This window comes from Delphinapterus leucas, chromosome 11 (genome assembly GCF_059928025.1).
Source record: "Delphinapterus leucas isolate spDelLeu-1000000601 "Yukka" chromosome 11, BTC_Dleu_Yukka2, whole genome shotgun sequence".
Taxonomy (NCBI): domain Eukaryota; kingdom Metazoa; phylum Chordata; class Mammalia; order Artiodactyla; family Monodontidae; genus Delphinapterus; species Delphinapterus leucas.
In genome coordinates, this window is record NC_143139.1 from 14,907,031 (window position 1) to 14,926,119 (window position 19,089).

Consider the following 19,089-nt stretch of genomic DNA (forward strand, 5'->3'; position numbering starts at 1 on the left):
CATTTCTTACCTCTTACTTTTGAGGACCTTATAAATATGATTGTCTTTATCAAGGTTCATCCACACCACCTCTATTATTCCCAGATGAATTCTTGTCAGGGTAGATCACGTTGTCAATATACATTCATTCCTGCTTTGTCTATTTAACTCACATGCATAGCCTCATCAAAAACGCTCCCTAAGAATCATAAAATTACTAGAATAGAGGGGGGGATCTGATCTAACTTTCAGTCCTACCCATCCCTTGAGACTCTGGACCTCGTCCACAAAATCTTCTCAGATTATTCTGTTACCAACTACTCTTTTCTTCTTAATTCTACAGAACATGTATTATTTCATGATATGCTTCATTTATTACTGAATTACATACTGTGTAGTATATCACCTAAGTAAATATGCTTGTTGCTTATATCAGTATGTCCCAAGTAAAGCAGGGGACATATTCCCACTTCCCCACTTCCAAAAGTCCAAAAGTATCTGAATGTGAAACAAGTTCTAGTCCCTTAAAATATATTTAAAAGTTTAATTTAACAGAAAATACAATTTAAACATGAAACATTTAAGTGTATAGAAGTCATATAATGGCTAACATTTAATACAGCGCTTCTTATATTTCAAGCCTTACTCTAAGTACTTTTCATACAGTAACTTATTTAATCATCATAACAAGTCTATGAGATAGTATCACTTTTATCTACATTTTTAGATTAGGAAATTGAGACCCCAGAGAAATAAAATGATTTGCCAGAGGATACAACCGGCAGGAGACAAAGCCACAATTCGAATCCAGGAGTCATGCTCCACAGTGTGGGGTCTTAAATTCTACCCTGTGTGCTCAAATCCACCCCTCCCATATGCAGGCTTCCGGGGATGTGCTGCTTCATAATTCAGACCACAGTTTTCTCAAGGTTCCTCAGAGCCCATGTTGGCTGCAATTTCACCAAGGTGACCCTATAACCTTCCTTGGGCACTAATCCTCATTCCTGAATATCCCGAGCCTTGGTGGACAGAGTCCCTTCCCAGAACTATTATCTCTGTGCTACCACCATGTGTTCCCTGGGTGTTTGGTTCAGGATCTGCTATAACGACTGCCCTGGGAGACCCCCATGGGATAATTTGATTGATGATGCCAAGGCCGTCACCTTCTTCCTTTTTTCTGTTTTGGCCCATTACCAGGTGCCTTGAACCTCTATATATTGTTTTCCACTTTTCTTCTCAGAGAAATCTCCCATGAGACTCACCCTACCATTTATTTCTAAGAGCCTGTCTCAGTAGTATCTTTTATCCTAAAATCTCAATTATGTACCTTTATTTTTTAGATATGATTTAATATGTTTTGAGATTTCCTTTTCAACTCTTCTCTAAGTTCCTTGGTCAGCATATGTAGATCAAATGTTGAGGATCTTTTCTATCACACATTCCATCTAGCACTTTGAAGAACCTATTATCGAGGTTCAAGAAGCCTCAGTGGAATGTGACTGTGATTCTTTACAATTTAAAAAAGTTACTTAAACTCTCTGTTATTTAGATATTTAAAATTCTAAAGAAAATTATACAATATTTCTTTTGTTAATACTTAAACAATGTATAGAGTGAATTTATAAAAGTAAGCTGCTGAATTTAAAATAATAAGGAAGCCTTAAAAATTATGTGCACTTGTTTACTTTTCTGTGTAAATAATACTGTTACCTTAAGCTATGTTCTCTGACATTATATGGATATCAAAACTTAAGGAAAAACTTGAAGTGTAGATGTCAGTGCACATAATTTACCAAAAAGAAATCAAGTTCATTAATGGATCCAACGTTGGTCTTGGTGCTTCAATGAGTGTCATTAACTCGGATATACTTTTGAGAGGCCCTGTATATTTAAATACCTTGTTCTCTTTGTTCTGAAAAGCTAAAAGTGTTTCATGCCACTTTTTATTCGGATACTACTAAGATACAGATAAAAATAAGACGAAAATCCACCTACTCCCACCACTGCCACTAAGCTCACAGATCTGGGTCATGAATGACTAAGCCATCTGAGACACAGCATGTGTAGATGGATACCTTAAGTGCCCTAGTCCTGACCACAGCATTAGCATTAAGAGGCTGCCCCTCTTGACCCTGTTTGAGACTTGAAAGAAAGAAATGGCTTTTCCTGCCTCTCTGAGGGAGTCCTCTATTTATGAACAATACAGGATCTTACTTCACTCTTGGGTATTCACATTCTGGGTTAAGAGCTGATCATAAGAGTTTCAGAGGATGCTGTACTCTGCATGGCATTAAAAAATTATATTACAATGAATGGCATTTAGAGAAAAATGAAAATAAAATTGGTTTACTGGACACAAAGGTTTTTCAAATCATTGCCAACTCCTCTCTTTGCTTCCCTTACTTTTTTTACTCCCCTTGCAGCTGCGTTCTGTTGAATAGAGTCAAGAAAGTATCATGACTCAGTCCCTGCAAATTGATATTCTCATGTAATATCTCTGCCTAGCCCACTGCTAGGCAACAAAGGCAACCATATATTAAAATGCCGTCCAAATGGGTTATTTCAGAATTTTCAGTCACTCTCACACCTTGGATTAGCTGGTCTTTAGAAACGGATAACCTATTTCACAGACCAGACTCAGATCATTAAGCATAAATTTCCTGGCCTACCTCCCCTCCCACATGCAGATTATGCTTTTTACTTTACCCATTTCCTCCTCCAGAAATGTGAGAAGAAAATTTCCATGTATTCCCATATATTCCATTTGGCCTGCCAGGCAGATTCTTTGGTTTAGTAAGTATAAGATCCCCTGCTCTTCAACTAAAGAGAAGAGCAGCTTGAAGGCAGCTTGAAGCAAAACAAAACTCCAAACTTCAGAATAACAAATTATTTGCATTAGTGAGGTATTTTGATAGCAAGAACTAGATTCTATCTGGTATACTTGGGGAAAAGGGTATACGTGGACTCAAACTCTAACCTAACAAATTCCGGGAACCAATATGGCCTGGGCAGTTTCTAAAGGAAATGAAGACCTTCTCCTCTGCTTATCTCTACCTATCATATTCTACTTCTTTTTGCCTACTGGCCAGTATTCTCTAATATAAATTCCAGAGAGAGACAGTCTAATTGACTTAGCTAGTTGCCTTTGACCCTACTGGACAGGGTCCTTCATGCCAAGCCATCATGGATTCTGTTGCCCATCCTTATTCTTAACATGGGCCACCCCTTCACAAAGAACAGCCTGGAGCTTCTTCTCTGAACTTTGAGCTTTAGAAAGAACAGTCTTAATTATGAGGGGCCATTGGGAAGAGCAGGCACAATGACTGTCCCAACAAGTACAACTGTGAAGCTGCTGAAAATGTTGATAGCATCCAGAAAGAGTGCTTCTGGACTTCACAAAGACAGGAGTCAGAGTCTCTGAGCCACCTAGAGTGTGCAGACACAATGCCAGAAATTCCCGGTTTTCCCTGCATTCCTTCTTATTTCTCGTGGCTATAGGGTGAGACAAGACTCTTTATGCTCAAATATCTCAAAACGTAATTCAATGGCTTTCTATCTGGTTTCTCTTCAGAACTGAGAAACAGAATATAGGACAGGAATGCAGATCCCTGGGTTCTTTTATCATTAAAGTTTCTTGATTTTTTTTTAGTACTTTGCAAATTGTCATCTCATGGATTGTTGTAATTCCATAAATATGGGTCAAAGTTTTTCTTTGCCTTAGCTTAACCGTTGATACCTACAGAAATAAATACTCACAAGAAAAAACAAACAAACAAAAAAACAGAACCTAAAGGAACTAACAATCATGACGTCCAACTTTCCTTAAATGAAGAAAGCAGATTCAAAGGGAAGGTTAAAGTGACATTTCTCCTTTCGTTGTGATAGTTTCCCATTTAAAAAAATTTCATTATAAGCACTAATCTGAACTAAATTGACTTTTTAAACTATGTTTTTCAAACTGCAGATATGACAGCTTTTTACAATACATCAATAAAATAAGGTAGCTTTTGGAGGGAGGGGAGGATAGAAGCCTGGAATGTCATTTCACTGGCATAGTACTTATATGTACTTATAGTAAGACCAGCCCATCAATATTTCCCTAGTTTCTTTATTCCATTTGCTCTGATTTGGCTAAATTTTGTAAGGAGCCTCCATAAGAAAGTGTAGGAATTACTTATTGTATTCAAAGCCATGGAGCCTGGAATTCTTGTTTGTATGTAGTTAGGGGCCTGTGATGACATTTGCATAAGACTTGCTGACCTTGTAGATGAATTATGAAGACTTGAAACTTCAACTTGGAAAACAGCAAAATCTTTCATTTTTTAAGCCAAATTCTAAACTATGAAGCAGGAGAAAAAGTGAAATGAAAAGAGAAAAAGATAAGAAACTCTAAAATTGCCTCTTGTTTTAATCCCTAACATCTCCTTCAAAAGGATTTGAAAGAGGATTTCAAGAGTTTACCACAAGTCATTTTCCACAGAACCATAAATCTGTACATGTGTTTTCCTTTGTATCTCTCTATCTGTAGTTTACTACCTTTTGGGCTCATATATATATTCATTTTTTTATTTATTTGGTAGTAAGGTTTCTGAAATAATATTTGCATAATATTATTCTATTTCCAATAACTTTTTATATGTTACTTCCTTTGATTCTATCGATAATCCCAGGGAATGGCATGGTCTAGTCATCAACTATGTTTCCTAGATGAAACGATTGAAAGCTAATTGAATTTCTTGGATCACGGGCAGAACTGATGAGTTCAAAAGAAAACAAAATTGATTTCTTGTATAATGGGTGCTCTTCCCAGGACCCTAAACAAAATCATATGGAAAAAAAAAGTCCTACATACAAAACTCATAATCTCAGATAATATAGACGTTCTTTAACTGTAGTGTCTTTGGATTAGTTGAAAGAAAATAGTAAAAAAAATCTAAATGCTTAAAGTTGTGTTTCCCAAATTAGGGTACCATGCCATCAAAGCTACAAGGATTAACATGAGATACCTTTTTTAGTATCTATTTTATTTAAAAGGTTAGAACATGAAGCTTAAATTTTTGTCTTCACAAAAATGTACATACATGTTACATAAATATTCAACCAAATTTATCAAGTGCTCTCTTTTCCTTGAATTTTTTTAAATAAAAGTGCATAGAGAGGAACTTTTTAAAAAATTGTGTACCAAGACTGCATCAGCAATGATTATTCATTGAATTCATTTAAAATGTTAATTTTTTGGTTAAAAAATATTCTGAGTACTTCTGAATACTTATTTGTCCAATATAAATTTGTAACAAAATAGGAATTATCTTGATAGCATATTTTATTGGTTTAGCTATGAGAAAGTGCTGGTCAGATATATTATAGATTACAAATTCAACACTGAACCATTATTTTTCTTCATGGAATAAAACAAATTATGACAAAGTTGTATTAATTCACTGTTCCCTCTGAATAGTTAAGAATGACTCTCAGAGCTAGACACTCAGTAACTCCAATACAAAAAAGAAAAGGAAAAAGAATGGGGCTTCCCTGGTGGTGCAGTGGTTGAGAGTCCGCCTGCCGATGCAGGGGACACGGGTTCGTGACCCGGTCCGGGAAGATCCCACATGCTAGGCCCGTGAGCCATGGCCGCTGAGCCTGCGCGTCCGGAGCCTGTGCTCCGCAATGGGAGAGGCCACAACAGTGAGAGGCCCGCGTACCGCAAAAAAAAAAAAAAAAAAAAAGTAATGTCTTCTTTACATGTGCCAAAATCACTGCAGCAAAAATGAAGTTTGAGAGTTAGATGAAGAAATTTGTTCATGGGGAGTGTGAGTCACTTGAACCTCTTCTATTTATATATGATAAAATTACAGTGTCAGTGGTAAAATAAGAACATTCTCATGCAGATTCTTTCACAGAAAAAGTCACTTGAGAAATATTTCCCTGCGACTCTTAAAGAGACTGACCAGTGAAATAGGTCAGTGTTCTATCAAACCGCAAAATGATATCAACGACTTCAGCAATAGAAATATGCTCTTGTTGAAATTCCTGTCAAGGGTTGCCCGAGAACCTTCTCTTGATCGCCACTCCACACATTTAGGCATCTCTCTTCAATGGTTACTCTGATGTAGCTCGTGAAGCAGTTAGAAACGTTTGCCAATTATACTCTAATAAAGGTGTTAAAAAAAAAAAAAGATAAGAAACGTTTGCCATTTGTAGTCGCATATTAATATAAATGTGAGTTCAAAAAATATAATATTTAACTTGAGGAAACAAACCTGCCTATAGGCTAAACCTGACGTGAAAGATTCGACCCTCTGGATTTAACCCAGTTTTCTGAGACTGATAAACTCCATTGCCCATTCACACACACATAGCTAGGAAACCTATTAGTAGCAGTTGTTTCTGATGATAAGCAATTTAAAATATTTGTATCCTATAAAAAGGTACATCTGTTCTGAAGTAGAATAGAATTTGTACACATGTTTAAGATGGGACCTATGGCTTAAGAACTTTTATCTAAATGTATGCCCCTTTGGACTGTGTTCCCTAGATGCCAGAAATACTGTTAATTATTTTTTTTTCTGTCTAAGGGTTATTCCTATGTAAAAATTAAAGGTTCGTTGTTTTAGTGCCTTTGTACCACCTGGGAATTCCATACTCACTTATTGGCTTATTTCTCACTTAAAGACAAAGTTGGAAGACTGTTCATTATAAATAATCCACAATGAGAGCAAAGACTTTCTAAATGTGTTAGAATTTTTCCTTGCTACTTTCTAAATGATGTCACCTTTGGTATGCATTTAACTTCTCGAGGTCTTTTTCTTATCTTTTGCCAAAATAATTTTACTGCTCACCTCTAAGGATGAAAAGATTAACATAAGGCATTTAGTGCAGTGCCTGCCAAAGGATATATATTCCCTGAGGGCAGAAATCTGATTTCTCTCCTTCACCTCTATGTCCCAGTACAAAGAACAGTGCCTAGCAGGAGGTTAGAAGTGTTTATCAAGACTGCCGGGGGGATTTCCTTAGGAAATTTGAGAACTGAATCCTTCTAGATGCTGCTTTGGATTTATAACATAAGGATACTCCAAAGCATAATCCGGCTGAAGCTGCCATTAAAATAGATAAATCAGAGAGCTGCCACTTGGATAAATCAGATCCTCGTAGAGGCCTGAAACTTACTGCTCTCAGGTCCCCAGTCCTAAATTGGGTCATATTTAACAACATTATTTTATTTGACCTGTTATATCTGCCACTTGAGAAACTAGAGATGCATTTAGATGAAAGTCTGCATTAAAACTCTAAGTTTATCATAAAAGTTCATCCTTCATCTCCAGTCTTCTTGCATCTTAACTGCTGGGTGATGTAAGAATAAGGCCTAGACATAGTTGAGATTATGTGAGTGTGAGTACATCAGATCTTAAGATTTATGGTTCATAAGCCTACCTTCATGAAAAGTGAGTACATGCTATCATCGTAGAGCTTTCCACCTCAACACATAAAATATGCTCAGTAACTATTTGTTGAATGAGTGAGAGAATGGTAGGGTCTCTGTAAATCATGATTAGTATTATACTCTTACTGCTATTATTACCTTCATGTCTTTGAACTACTGATGAAGAAAGAAATGAATGTTTTATACTGCACTACGTACCCATAAATTCATAAAGTCAAAGGACATCTTTAAAAATAATGAACACTGTGGAAATGAATAATGATCAGGGTCATATTTTAATCTTCTTAGGAAATTTTGTCCAATATTGATGTATAATAATGGAAAAATTTGGATTTTTTTTAAGCCCAATACCAGAACAAGATAAATGGGCTTGAAGTTTTATAAAAATGAGGGGGAAATTATTAAACATTATTGAACTACATTTTTAACTTTGAGGACATGGCTGATTTGTTGTAAAGAAGGCATTGCTTGGTAACTTTGATAGATGCCAACCAAGAAAAGCAGTGTTTGATTACGTTCAACATCTGTTCCTCATGGAAATATTTTAGTAAGCTCAGAATAGAAGGAAACTTAGATAAACATACTTTTTTAAGTGAAAAATTATAAGCATTCCCATTAATGTCAGGAAAAATATAATAATGCCTCTATCTTGTTAGTACAGCTCTATATTTAAGCTTTGTTATATTGTTATTTTCCACTTGAATAAGAAAACAAATAAAACAGTTCCATATAATTTTTTTTAATTTTTGAAATAAGAATTTAGTACCGTATGTGGTTACAAGATAAACATTCAAGACTGAGTAATGAAAAAATTAGAAAGGGAATATTATATGATCACCTAAATAGATACAGAAAATTCAGTTATTAAAATTTAGAATCACTCATTATTTTAAAACTCTCTAGAAATAGAAAGGAATATCCTTAAACATGTAGCTAAAAACCTACAGAAAACATTATACTTAGTGGTAAAACATTAAAAGCTTTTCCTCTGTAATCAAACAGACGAAAAATGCCTGCTATCACCACTTCCATTTAACATTGAACTGGAGGTCTTAGCAATGCAAAGGGTGACAGAAAACTCTGTCATTATTTGCAGATAACATGACTGTGTCCATGCAAATTTCAAAAGAATATACAGTGTATTGTTAGAATTAATGACTTAAAAATCTACTCATATATTAACAAATATTAGTTAAAATAAAATTTAGAAAAAGCTAGAATTTACAATTCACAATAAATCCAACAAAATATATGGAAAACAGCCACAGAAAAAAATTGTAAAATTATACAGAAAGATGTAAAATAAGACCCAACTAAATGGAGAAATATGCCATGTTTAGTGGTTGTGTGTCTCAATACTGCAGAGATGTTGATTCTCCCCAAATTAATTTATAGTTTAATGAAATGTCTTAGAAATCCTTACACATTTATTTTATGTGTTGGTAAGCTTGATAAGGTGATTCTAAAATATATTCGGGAGGTCAAAGGACCTAAAATCATGAAAAAAAACACCTGAAAAAGAACAAGGTGAAAGAATTTTCAAGATTTATTGTAAGTTCTTGCTATTTAAGAAAGTGTTGTATTAACACAGAGATAGACAAATTGAAGAGTACAACAGAACGAAGAGGCCAGAAACAAGCCTATGTTTGTACATACCCTTGGTACTGGACAAAGTTGAATCAGTAAGGAAAGAATGGTCTTTGCAATGAAAAAACAAAATTGGTTAAATTAATCATTGTACATCTATAAATCCAGATAGATCATTTAAAAAAAATAAGTTAACTCTGTTTTCTGAAGTAGATTGTTCATTCAACATATATTTTGGGGCCACTTACTATGCATGAGTTACTATAAAGTTTTTCTTCCAGAACATATTACTAAGTTAAAAAAGCAAATTACAACATTTCATGTAATTGTGTTTTTTGAATCCTGTCTTTTTTACTTCCATCTCACACAACTTCAAAATTCTTACAAAATCATGCTCCCTTTATCTGTCTGTTTCCCTTCTTCCACTCCTCACTCTGTCAGCCACTCTGCTGTTCTTTGCTGTCTGTTAATCACCAGTCATCCATCTACCTCTGAGCTTCTGGATGAGCTGTTGTTTCTGCTTAGAATTTCCTCCATCAGAAATTTCCATGGCCTATGCTCTTGGCAAATTAAGTTTTTTGTCAAATCATTCAACTCATCATTTTAGTGAGATTATCCCTGACCATCCTAGTTAAAATTGCAACACTGTTCCCTACCCCATATTCCCTCTCCCCAATTTCTATTTTAGTTGCCTCTATGGTATATATTTCTTTCTCAAATCCTATATTTTTACATGTTTATTTCATTATGGTCTGAATTCCACATTATATAATCTCTCTAAGGGGACACATTTCTGTCTGTTTTTGTTTTCACTGCTACATCCCAACATGCACCTGGCATGTAACAGGAGTAAGAATAGTGTGTCTGGCTGTGTGTCTGTTGGTTTGTGCAAGTGTATAGAGAAAGCTCAAAAGAATACTACCAGATTGTTCGTAGTAGTTATTTTGGGGGAGGAGAGTGACAATGGAAGATGGATGAAGGGAACTTTTCACATTTTACTTAATATTTTACTGTATGGCTTGAATTATATATTATTTTTTTAAATCAAGTTTTTTAGTGTCCCTGGAATTTCTTCCATAAAACAGATCAAACAGGGTAGCAAAACCCCAAAACTACGGGCAACATCTACAACAAAACTAAGTAACAAGGTATTCCTAAGAATCCTAAAATACAAGCAGATGGGGCAAATCAAGTTACAATTATTTTGTAACAGCATCTTATGGGAGGAAGCTAAGGAAGCAACATGTTATCTGATTGACCTGAGAACAGGACTCCACAGAGCCCACAGGTACTCACTGGAAACCTGAGTGGGCCCATTTGATAAGCTGTTTAGCAGCTGAAACTGGGAAGGATTTTTACACACTTCAATTCACAAGGAAGGGCAAAGGTTCCATGGCAAATCTGAAAAGGTTGGAGAAGTCTATAAACTCTCAAAGGTAACTGGTGATTCCTCCCTAGAAATAGTCCTATGCTGAAGAGAAACTGCTGGAACTATAATCCAAATGAAAGGAGAAAGATCATAGGAGCAACGGAAAACCACAATCCAGAAAAAATTGGGGGCAAAGAGAGAAGCCAAAGAGGAATATCTCAGAAAGTATGAAACAGTGTTTTCACCACTGTGATAGCAACAGAAAAGAAAGCTTCAGACCCTTGAAAAGCCTCTACTCCTTCCTGAAAGTTTAATTTTATATTAAAATGAGTAAGCAAAATGGATCATATCTGAATGTCATACAGAATTATAATTTTTAAAAAGAAATAAGATGCAAAATAAAATCTCTTCAATGAAAATATGCCAGAAAGACATTCCTAACAAGGGATAAACTGTATCCTTACATTACAAATTGATCTAAAAGAAATTAAGAAAATAATAAAATATGCTGGAACAATATAGATTACAATTAGAGAAAACTCAGAAATGAAGTGATTGAACCTCCCAAAACTTAGAAAATAAAAGAAAGAATACTTTTAAAAATAGTAAACTACAAAGAACACAGAAGAAAATAAAAACAGCACAATAGATAATACCTCCAGAGAAAAAAAGATGAAAAAAACAAAGGAGGACCTTTAAAACAAAAAGAAATGAAGTCAATAAATATCCAGTATACATATAATTAACTTCCTGAAAAATAAAACCAAAGTAATATATCAAAAAAATATCAAGAAAGGCCTAAAGTTCAGCATGTGCTATCAGCCATGTGGCTGACAAGGTCTTGGTGCTCCGGCTAGGTGTCAGGCCTGTGCCTCTGAAGCAGGAGAGCCAAGTTCAGGACATTGGTCCACCAGAGACCTCCCAGCTCCATGTAATATCAAACGGCGAAAGATCTCCCAGAGATCTCCATCTGAACGCTAAGACACAGCTCCGCTCAATGACCAGCAAGCTACAATGCTGGACACCTTATGACAAACAACAAGCAAGACAGGAACACAGCCCCACACATTAGCAGAGAGGCTTCCTAAAATCATAATAAGTTCACAGACACCCCAAAACACACTGCTGGACGTGGTCCTGCCAACCAGAAAGACAAGATCCAGCCTCATCCACCAGAGCACAGGCACCAGTCCCCTCCACCAGGAAGCCTACACAACCCACTGAACCAACCTTAGCCACTGAGAGCAGACACCAAAAACAACAGGAACTAAGAACCTGCAACCTGCAAAAAGGAGACGCCAGATACAGTAAGTTAAGCAAAATGAGAAGACAGAGAAACACACAGCAGATGAAGGAGCAAGGTTAAAACCCAGCAGACCAAACAAATGAAGAGGAAATAGTCAGTCTACCTGAAAAAGAATTCAGAGTAATGATAGTAAAGATATCCAAAACCTTGGAAATATAATGGAGAAAATACAAGAAACGTTTAATAAGGACTTAGAAGAACTAAAGAGTAAACAAACAATGATGAACAACACAATAAATGAAATTAAAAATTCTCCAGAAGGAATCAATAGCAGAATAACTGAGGCAGAAGAAGGAATAAGTGATCTGGAAGATAAAACAGTGGAAATAACTGCTGCAGAGCAGAGCAAAGAAAAAAGAATAGAAAGATTGAAGACAGTCTCAGAGACCACTGGGACAACATTAAATGCACCAACATTCGAAATATAGGGGTCCCAGAAGAAGAAGAGAAAAAGAAAGGGAATGAGAAAATATTTGAAGAGATTATAGTTGAAAACTTCCCTAATATGGGAAAGGAAATAGTCAAACAAGTCCAGGAAGCACAGAGAGTCCCATGCAGTATAAATCCAAGGAGAAACATGCAAGACACGTATTAATCAAACTATCGAAAATTAAATATAAAGAAAAAATATTAAAAGCAGCAAGGGAAAAACAACAAATAACATTCAAGGGAATCCACAAAAGGTTAACACCTGGTCTTTCAGCAGAAACTCTGCAAGAAAGAATGGAGTGGCGGGACATATTTAAAGTGATGAAAGGGAAAAACCTACAGCCAAGATTACTCTACCCAGCAAGGATCTCATTCACATCCAACAGAGAAATTAAAACGTTTACACACAAGCAAAAGCTAAGAGAATTCACACCACCAAACCAGCTTTACAACAAATGCTAAAGGAACATCTCTAGGCAGGAAATGCAAGAGAAGGAAAAGACCTGCAATAACAAACCCAAAACAATTAAGAAAATGGTAATAGGAACATACATATTGATAACTACCTTAAATATAAATGGATTAAATGCTCTCTCCAAAAGACATAGGCGGGTTGAATGGATATAAAAACAAGACCCATGTATATGTTGTCTACAAGAAACCTACTTCAGACCTCGAGACACGTACAGAATGAAAGTGAGAGGATGGAAATGGATATTCCATGCAGATGGAAATCAAAAGAAAGCTGAGGTAGCAATTCTCACATCAGACAACACAGACTTTAAAATAAAGACTATTACAAGAGGCAAACGAAGGACACTACATAAAGATCAAGGGATGAATCCAAGAAGAAGATATAACAATTGTAAATACTTATGCACTCAACATAAGAGCACCTCAATACAAAATATATATACAGTTCATGCAGATCAATATTAAAAAAACAAACAACCCAATCAAAAAGTGGGCAGAAGACCTAAATAGACATTTCTCCAAAGAAGACACACAGATGGCCAAGAAGCACATGAAAAGCTGCTCAACATCACTAATTATTAGAGAAATGCAAATCAAAACTACAATGAGGTATCACCTCACACCAGTGAGAATGGGCATCATCAGAAAATCTACAAACAACAAACGCTGGAGAGGATGTGGAGAAAAGGGAAACCCTCTTGCACTGTTGGTGGGAATGTAAATTGATACAGCCACCATGGAGAACAGTATGGAGGTTCCTTAAAAAACTAAAAATAGAATTACCATAGGACCCAGCCATCCCACTACTGAGCATGTACCCAGAGGAAACCATAATTCAAAAAGACACATGCACCCCAATGTTCACTGCAGCACTATTTACAATATCCAGGTCATGGAATCAACCTAAATGCCCATTAACAGACAAATGGATAAAAAAGTTGTGGTATATATATATAATGGAATACTTGTCAGCCATAAAAAGGAACCAAATTGGGTCATTTGTTGAGACGTGGATGGATCTAGAGACTGTCATACAGAGTGAAGTAAGTCAGAAAGAGAAAAACAAATATCGTATATTAATGCATATATGTGGATTCTAGAAAAATGGTACAGATGAACCCGTTTGCAGGGCAGAAATCGAGACCGATGTAGAGAACAAATGTATGGGCACCAAGGGGGGAAAGTGGCGGGGTAGGGGTGGTCATGTGATGAATTGGGAGATTGGGATTGACATGTATACACTGATGTGGATAAAATTGATGACTAATAAGAGCCTGCTGTATAAAATATAAATAAAATTCAAAAATTAAAAAAAACAAAACAAAACTACAATGAGGTATCACCTCATACCAGTCAGAATGGCCATTATTCAAAAAATCTACAAAAAGTAAATGTTGGAGGGGGTGTGGAGAAAAGGGAACCCTCTTGCCCTGTTGGTGGGAGTATAAATTGATACAGCCACTATGGAGAACAGTATGGAGGTTCCTTAAAAACTAAAAATAGAACTCCCATATGACTCAGCAACCCCAGTACTGGGCATATACCCTAAGAAAACCGTAATTCAAAAAGAGTCATGTACCACAATGTTCATTGCAGCTCTATTTACAATAGCCAGTTCATGGAAGCAACCTAAATGCCCAACGACAGACGAATGGATAAAGAAGATGTGGTATATATAAACAATGATATTGTACTCAGCCATAAAAAGAAACGAAATTGAGTTATTTGTAGTGAGGTGGATGGACCTAGAGTCTGTTATACAGAGTGATCAGTAAGAGAAAAACCAATACCATATACTAACACACATATATGGAATTAAAAAAATAATGGTTCTGAAGAATCTAGGGGCAGGAAAGGAATAAAGATGCAGACGTAGAGAATGGACTTGACACAGGGAGGGGAAGCTGGAATGAAGTGAGAGAGTGACATGGACATATATACACTACCAAATGTAAAATAGATAGCTAGTGGGAAGCAGCCACATAGCACAGGGAGATCCGCTCGGTGCTTTGAGACCACCTGGAGGGGTGGAATGGGGAGGGTGGGAGGGAGACGCAAGAGGGAGGAGATATGGGGATATATGTATATGTATAGCTGATTTACTTTGTTATAAAGCAGAAACGAACACACCATTGCAAAGCAATTATACTCCAATAAAGATGTTAAAAAAAACTATCAAAACTGAATTTTATATTTAGTATTTTAAGAAATACTAACATCATAATTCAAGAAGTTTTCTGGAAAATGAAAAGTCTTGAAATTACATATTGAAAGGACACTTTCAATATTGAGAAAAGTTACCCTGAGTAACAAACCTGAAACATATTTTTGGAAAAACTATTGGACTTTTAGGGGGAAAAAAACTTCCTTTAAGCACCTAAGCAAAAAGTTCAAATCATTTGTAAGCGAAAGAAGTTCAGTATGTCATCAGAGTTTTGGACAGTAATCCTTTATTCCAAAAGAAAGTTAAATAATATTTTTATGACCCTCAAAACAGAAAATGTGAGCCAAGGGTGTTTTAGCCAGCAAAATTGACTTTGGAGTATAAAGGCCACAGAAAAACTGTTATCAACACCCAGAACTCAGAAACTTATTTCCTTGAGCACTTCCTGAGGAATTTATCAGAAAATGACCATCAGATAGTCAAAATGACTGGAGGGATGTGACATAAAGACTTGTAGAGCAGATAATATTTAATGATAGTTAGAAGAGAGACTGTATAATATGTATAGTATAGATACCATATGATGTGGATAGAATAGCTCTATAAAAAATGGAAGTGGAATAGGAAGCACATATGAAAAGTGGAATGAGCATAATGTTTGCTTTATTGTATTAACTGGGATAAAAAGGATAACACTGCAAGTCATATACTGGACAAGATGGTGCAGAGGGGGTAAAGGATATTATCTAAAGATATTTATTATACCATTAGAACACAATTGCAAACCTTTTTAAATACAAATAATAATAATAATAAAGCGGAGACAAACCAAAACCAAACCAAAAAAAGGAAAAAAAAACCAGAGTGAAAAGCATTTCATATAAAATATGTGTATATTAAATATAGTATTATACAACTTTTTTGTAAGAGAGTTGACAGAGGGACACAAATAACACAAAAATTTAAAAATAAAACAATGAAAGTTAAATCATAATTTTTTTAAAATGTTTACGTATGGGAGAAGAAGGGAATAGTGTAAAGAGTTCAGGGATAAATGTTGGGCTTCTTGGTATATACACTGTTTTATAGATTTAACTTTTGGAATTGTGTAAATATTTTTAAAAATTATAAACAAATTGGTTTTTTTAAAAATCATCCCTAAAAATCAAAAACAAACTTAAAAGAAGTCAAAATACAAACATTGCAATTACAGTTCTATGTTTCACCACAAAAGTTTCTTTTATATTTGCTAACAGTTCAAGATGTGAATTTGAAGTTTATAAAAATAATGTTTAATAGTCGGACTCCAAATAAATAGGCATGGTCCTTGACTTTTTCTTCCACGTCTAACACAAGGAAACAACTCAAATGAAATGAGTCAACTCAGGGGAATGTTACTCACTATCTTTTCTTTTTCATTTCTCTAGGAAAATAAAGGAAAGTCTGGAGTGTTTCCCTGTTAAATTGAATAACTTGATCCACACACTTGCACAAATGACAGCCATAAATCCTGCCAAATCTACTTCGCAGACTTTTTCCCGGGAATCCTGTACGATGAGTGCAACCCAGTTAATCCAAAGAGCAACAATTTTAGGGTTCAGCAAGAAAACTAGGCATGTAAGTCTCAAGTCTGTCATCTTGACTTATATATCATTTGACTACATCTCACACTTCCCTTCACTATGCTACACATTCCTCCTTATACCATGATTTTTCTTTTTTGCTACACAACTGAAAAATCAGTTACAGTTTGAACAGAAGTGCCATTAAGGCGGATGTTCCAAGGAGAAATTATAATAACCAGAGCTACTAGTAGAGAACCACCAAAGAGAACAGTTTCTGCCCTGTGGTAGACTATAAATCAAGACCTAATTAAAATGTCCACAAGAAAAAAAAAGGGGGGGCTTCCCTGGTGGCGCAATGGTTGAGAGTCCGCCTGCCAATGCAGGGGACACGAGTTCGTGCCCCGGTCTGGGAAGATCCCACATGCCGCAGAGCAGCTGGGCCCGTGAACCATGGCCGCTGAGCCTGCGCGTCCGGAGCCTGTGCTCTGCAACGGGAGAGGCCACAACAGTGAGAGGCCCACGTATCGCAAAAAAAAAAAAAAAAATGTCCACAAGAAAAGAAGATCAGAAATTAGGCAGTCTGTTCCCAGCACCTAAGATTATGATATTTTTATATACTGTGTTTATAGGTAATTTTGCCTTTACAAATTGCATCTCTTATCTTTTGTGATGATTTTTTTTTTTTGCAGAGAGGTTCTTACTTTGTTTAGTTTACATGAAACAGAATTTTAGAGTGTATTGAAGGTTGATATTGCCATCTTCTGATTTTGTCTCTTTATTTTCTGCAGCTTTATCTAATCCAGGTGACTCACAGTAACAATGAAACAAGCCTGACAGAAAAATCATTTGACCAGTTTTCAAAACTTCACAGCCAACTTCAAAAGCAGTTTGCATCATTGGCCCTCCCAGAGTAAGGACTGTCCTCCACTGTTTTTTGACTTTAGTACTTGTCCCTGAACATAAGGAAAAATTATGGTTATGGGATTTTCTATTTGTGGGCAACACAACACAGCATTCTGATTCCAGTGCCACTGAACCTATCCCAGCAGAGTCTCTATGGCTCTCAGAGTAGAGAACCTTTTGTCTCATAAAACAGAATAAAGGTTTTCAATTTTGTTTGTTTTCAGCCATTGATTTTGTAGACAAAAAATATCATAACCAATTTTATTTGTCATTGATTATCAGGGAAATTGTTTTATTTGCCTGTTTTTAAATTTGATTGTTTTAGTGTTTTCTATAAAAATAAAATTGAAATTGAAAATGCAGAACAAAATTGGATATATCTTCTCTTTCAACAGATAACTGCAATAAAAAGCTCTGATATATTTATTTGCTATACCAGAAAATTTTGTCAATATCAATTAGTATACAAGTAAAATATATTAACATCAACTCACTTTCGTTATCATTAATTATTAACTTGGACTTGGGTTATCCAAATTTAATTTGTCATTATCTTCATTTTGCAGTCTTGGAAACCATTGCTCAGTTCATGTTATAATGAAAAAATATTAAGCATAAATAATGTAATTGAAAATACTTCTGTTCAAATAAACCTTCTAAAATTCATTATTTAGAGCTAGCCAAATTTATGTTATAGACTTGAGTGTGTATCTTGACCAGAGATGTACCTTGACTTTAAAAAGGTGAACTTCTTAGAAATTATGATATTTGCACTTAGGCAAATCAAATGTCATCTTATCTATAGAGTAGTTTCTTGGTATCCACAAGATTGGTTCCAGGACCCCTCCCACGGATACCAAAATCCTTGCATGCCCAAGTTCTATACATAAAATGGCGTAGTATTTACAAATAACCTACCCACATTCTCCTTTAAATCACCTCCAGATCACTTATAATATCCAATACAATATAAATGCTATGTAAACAGTTGTAAATACAATGTAAATGCTATGTAAATAGTTGCTGGCATGCAGCAAATTCAAATTTTGCTTTTTGGAACTTTCCGGACTTTTTTTTTAATATTTCAAACCACAGTTGGTTCAATCTTCAGATGTAGAACCTGCAGACAGGGAGAGCCAACTATACCAGAATTTTTGTTGAGTAAATTGTCCTTTAACAATATGAGTGTTCATACCAGACCTGACATACTTTGTACATGTGGATTTTTGTTAGACTTTCAGGATTTAGTCACTTACAAAAATGTAAATCTAAACAACGTCGCCAATGGATGGAGAGATAGTGTGCATTATTTTGAAGACTGTGTAGTTCACATTGATGAAAAACTATACTTGCAGATGTCACAGAGATTTTGAAATACAGATGCTTTAAACATCAGAAAGTCATCAGAGTAAGAGCACATTCAAGAGACTGAGAGGGAAGGAATGTCATTGTGGAAACTTAAAGACAACATCAGCTTTAAGAGTTATCAGAAAACATCTAATGTAATAACTGAGGAAAAGGAAATACTGGCAAAAATATTCAGTTTGACTGCAAATATTGAATTCAACATTAGTGGTTTCCATTGTACCCTAATAATTAATGATTTAAAAATATGTTCATTCTTGTTAAATGGCTGTCCTTTTATGTTTCAAAAATGTCTCTGTTCTACTCTTTTCTCTCCCCAATACATATTAGTATAACTTGTAAAACTTTAAAGTGCCAATAATCTCTCTCCATATGCCTCTTCTCGATTTTCAGCTTTAGTTAGGATTCTGTTTTGTTCAACAACTCTTGCCTGGTAATGGGACCTAAATTGATTTTAAAATCATTCAAGCAATGTGTGGAGAGGAGGAATATTTAGTCCTTTGTGCC

General features: G+C 35.4%; 1 protein-coding gene across 6 annotated transcripts in view; it reads left to right on the plus strand.

Moving 5' to 3' along the window:
- Window positions 1-19,089, plus strand: part of PIK3C2G (phosphatidylinositol-4-phosphate 3-kinase catalytic subunit type 2 gamma) — a 385,825-nt gene that overhangs the window by 264,207 nt on the left and 102,529 nt on the right. For all 6 annotated transcript variants that reach the window (XM_089920361.1, XM_089920358.1, XM_089920360.1 and 3 more), the window contains 2 exons: window positions 16,177-16,366; window positions 17,103-17,224. In XM_089920361.1, coding sequence (XP_089776487.1) covers window positions 16,177-16,366; window positions 17,103-17,224 — 312 coding nt within the window. The remainder of the gene's footprint in view (window positions 1-16,176; window positions 16,367-17,102; window positions 17,225-19,089) is intronic.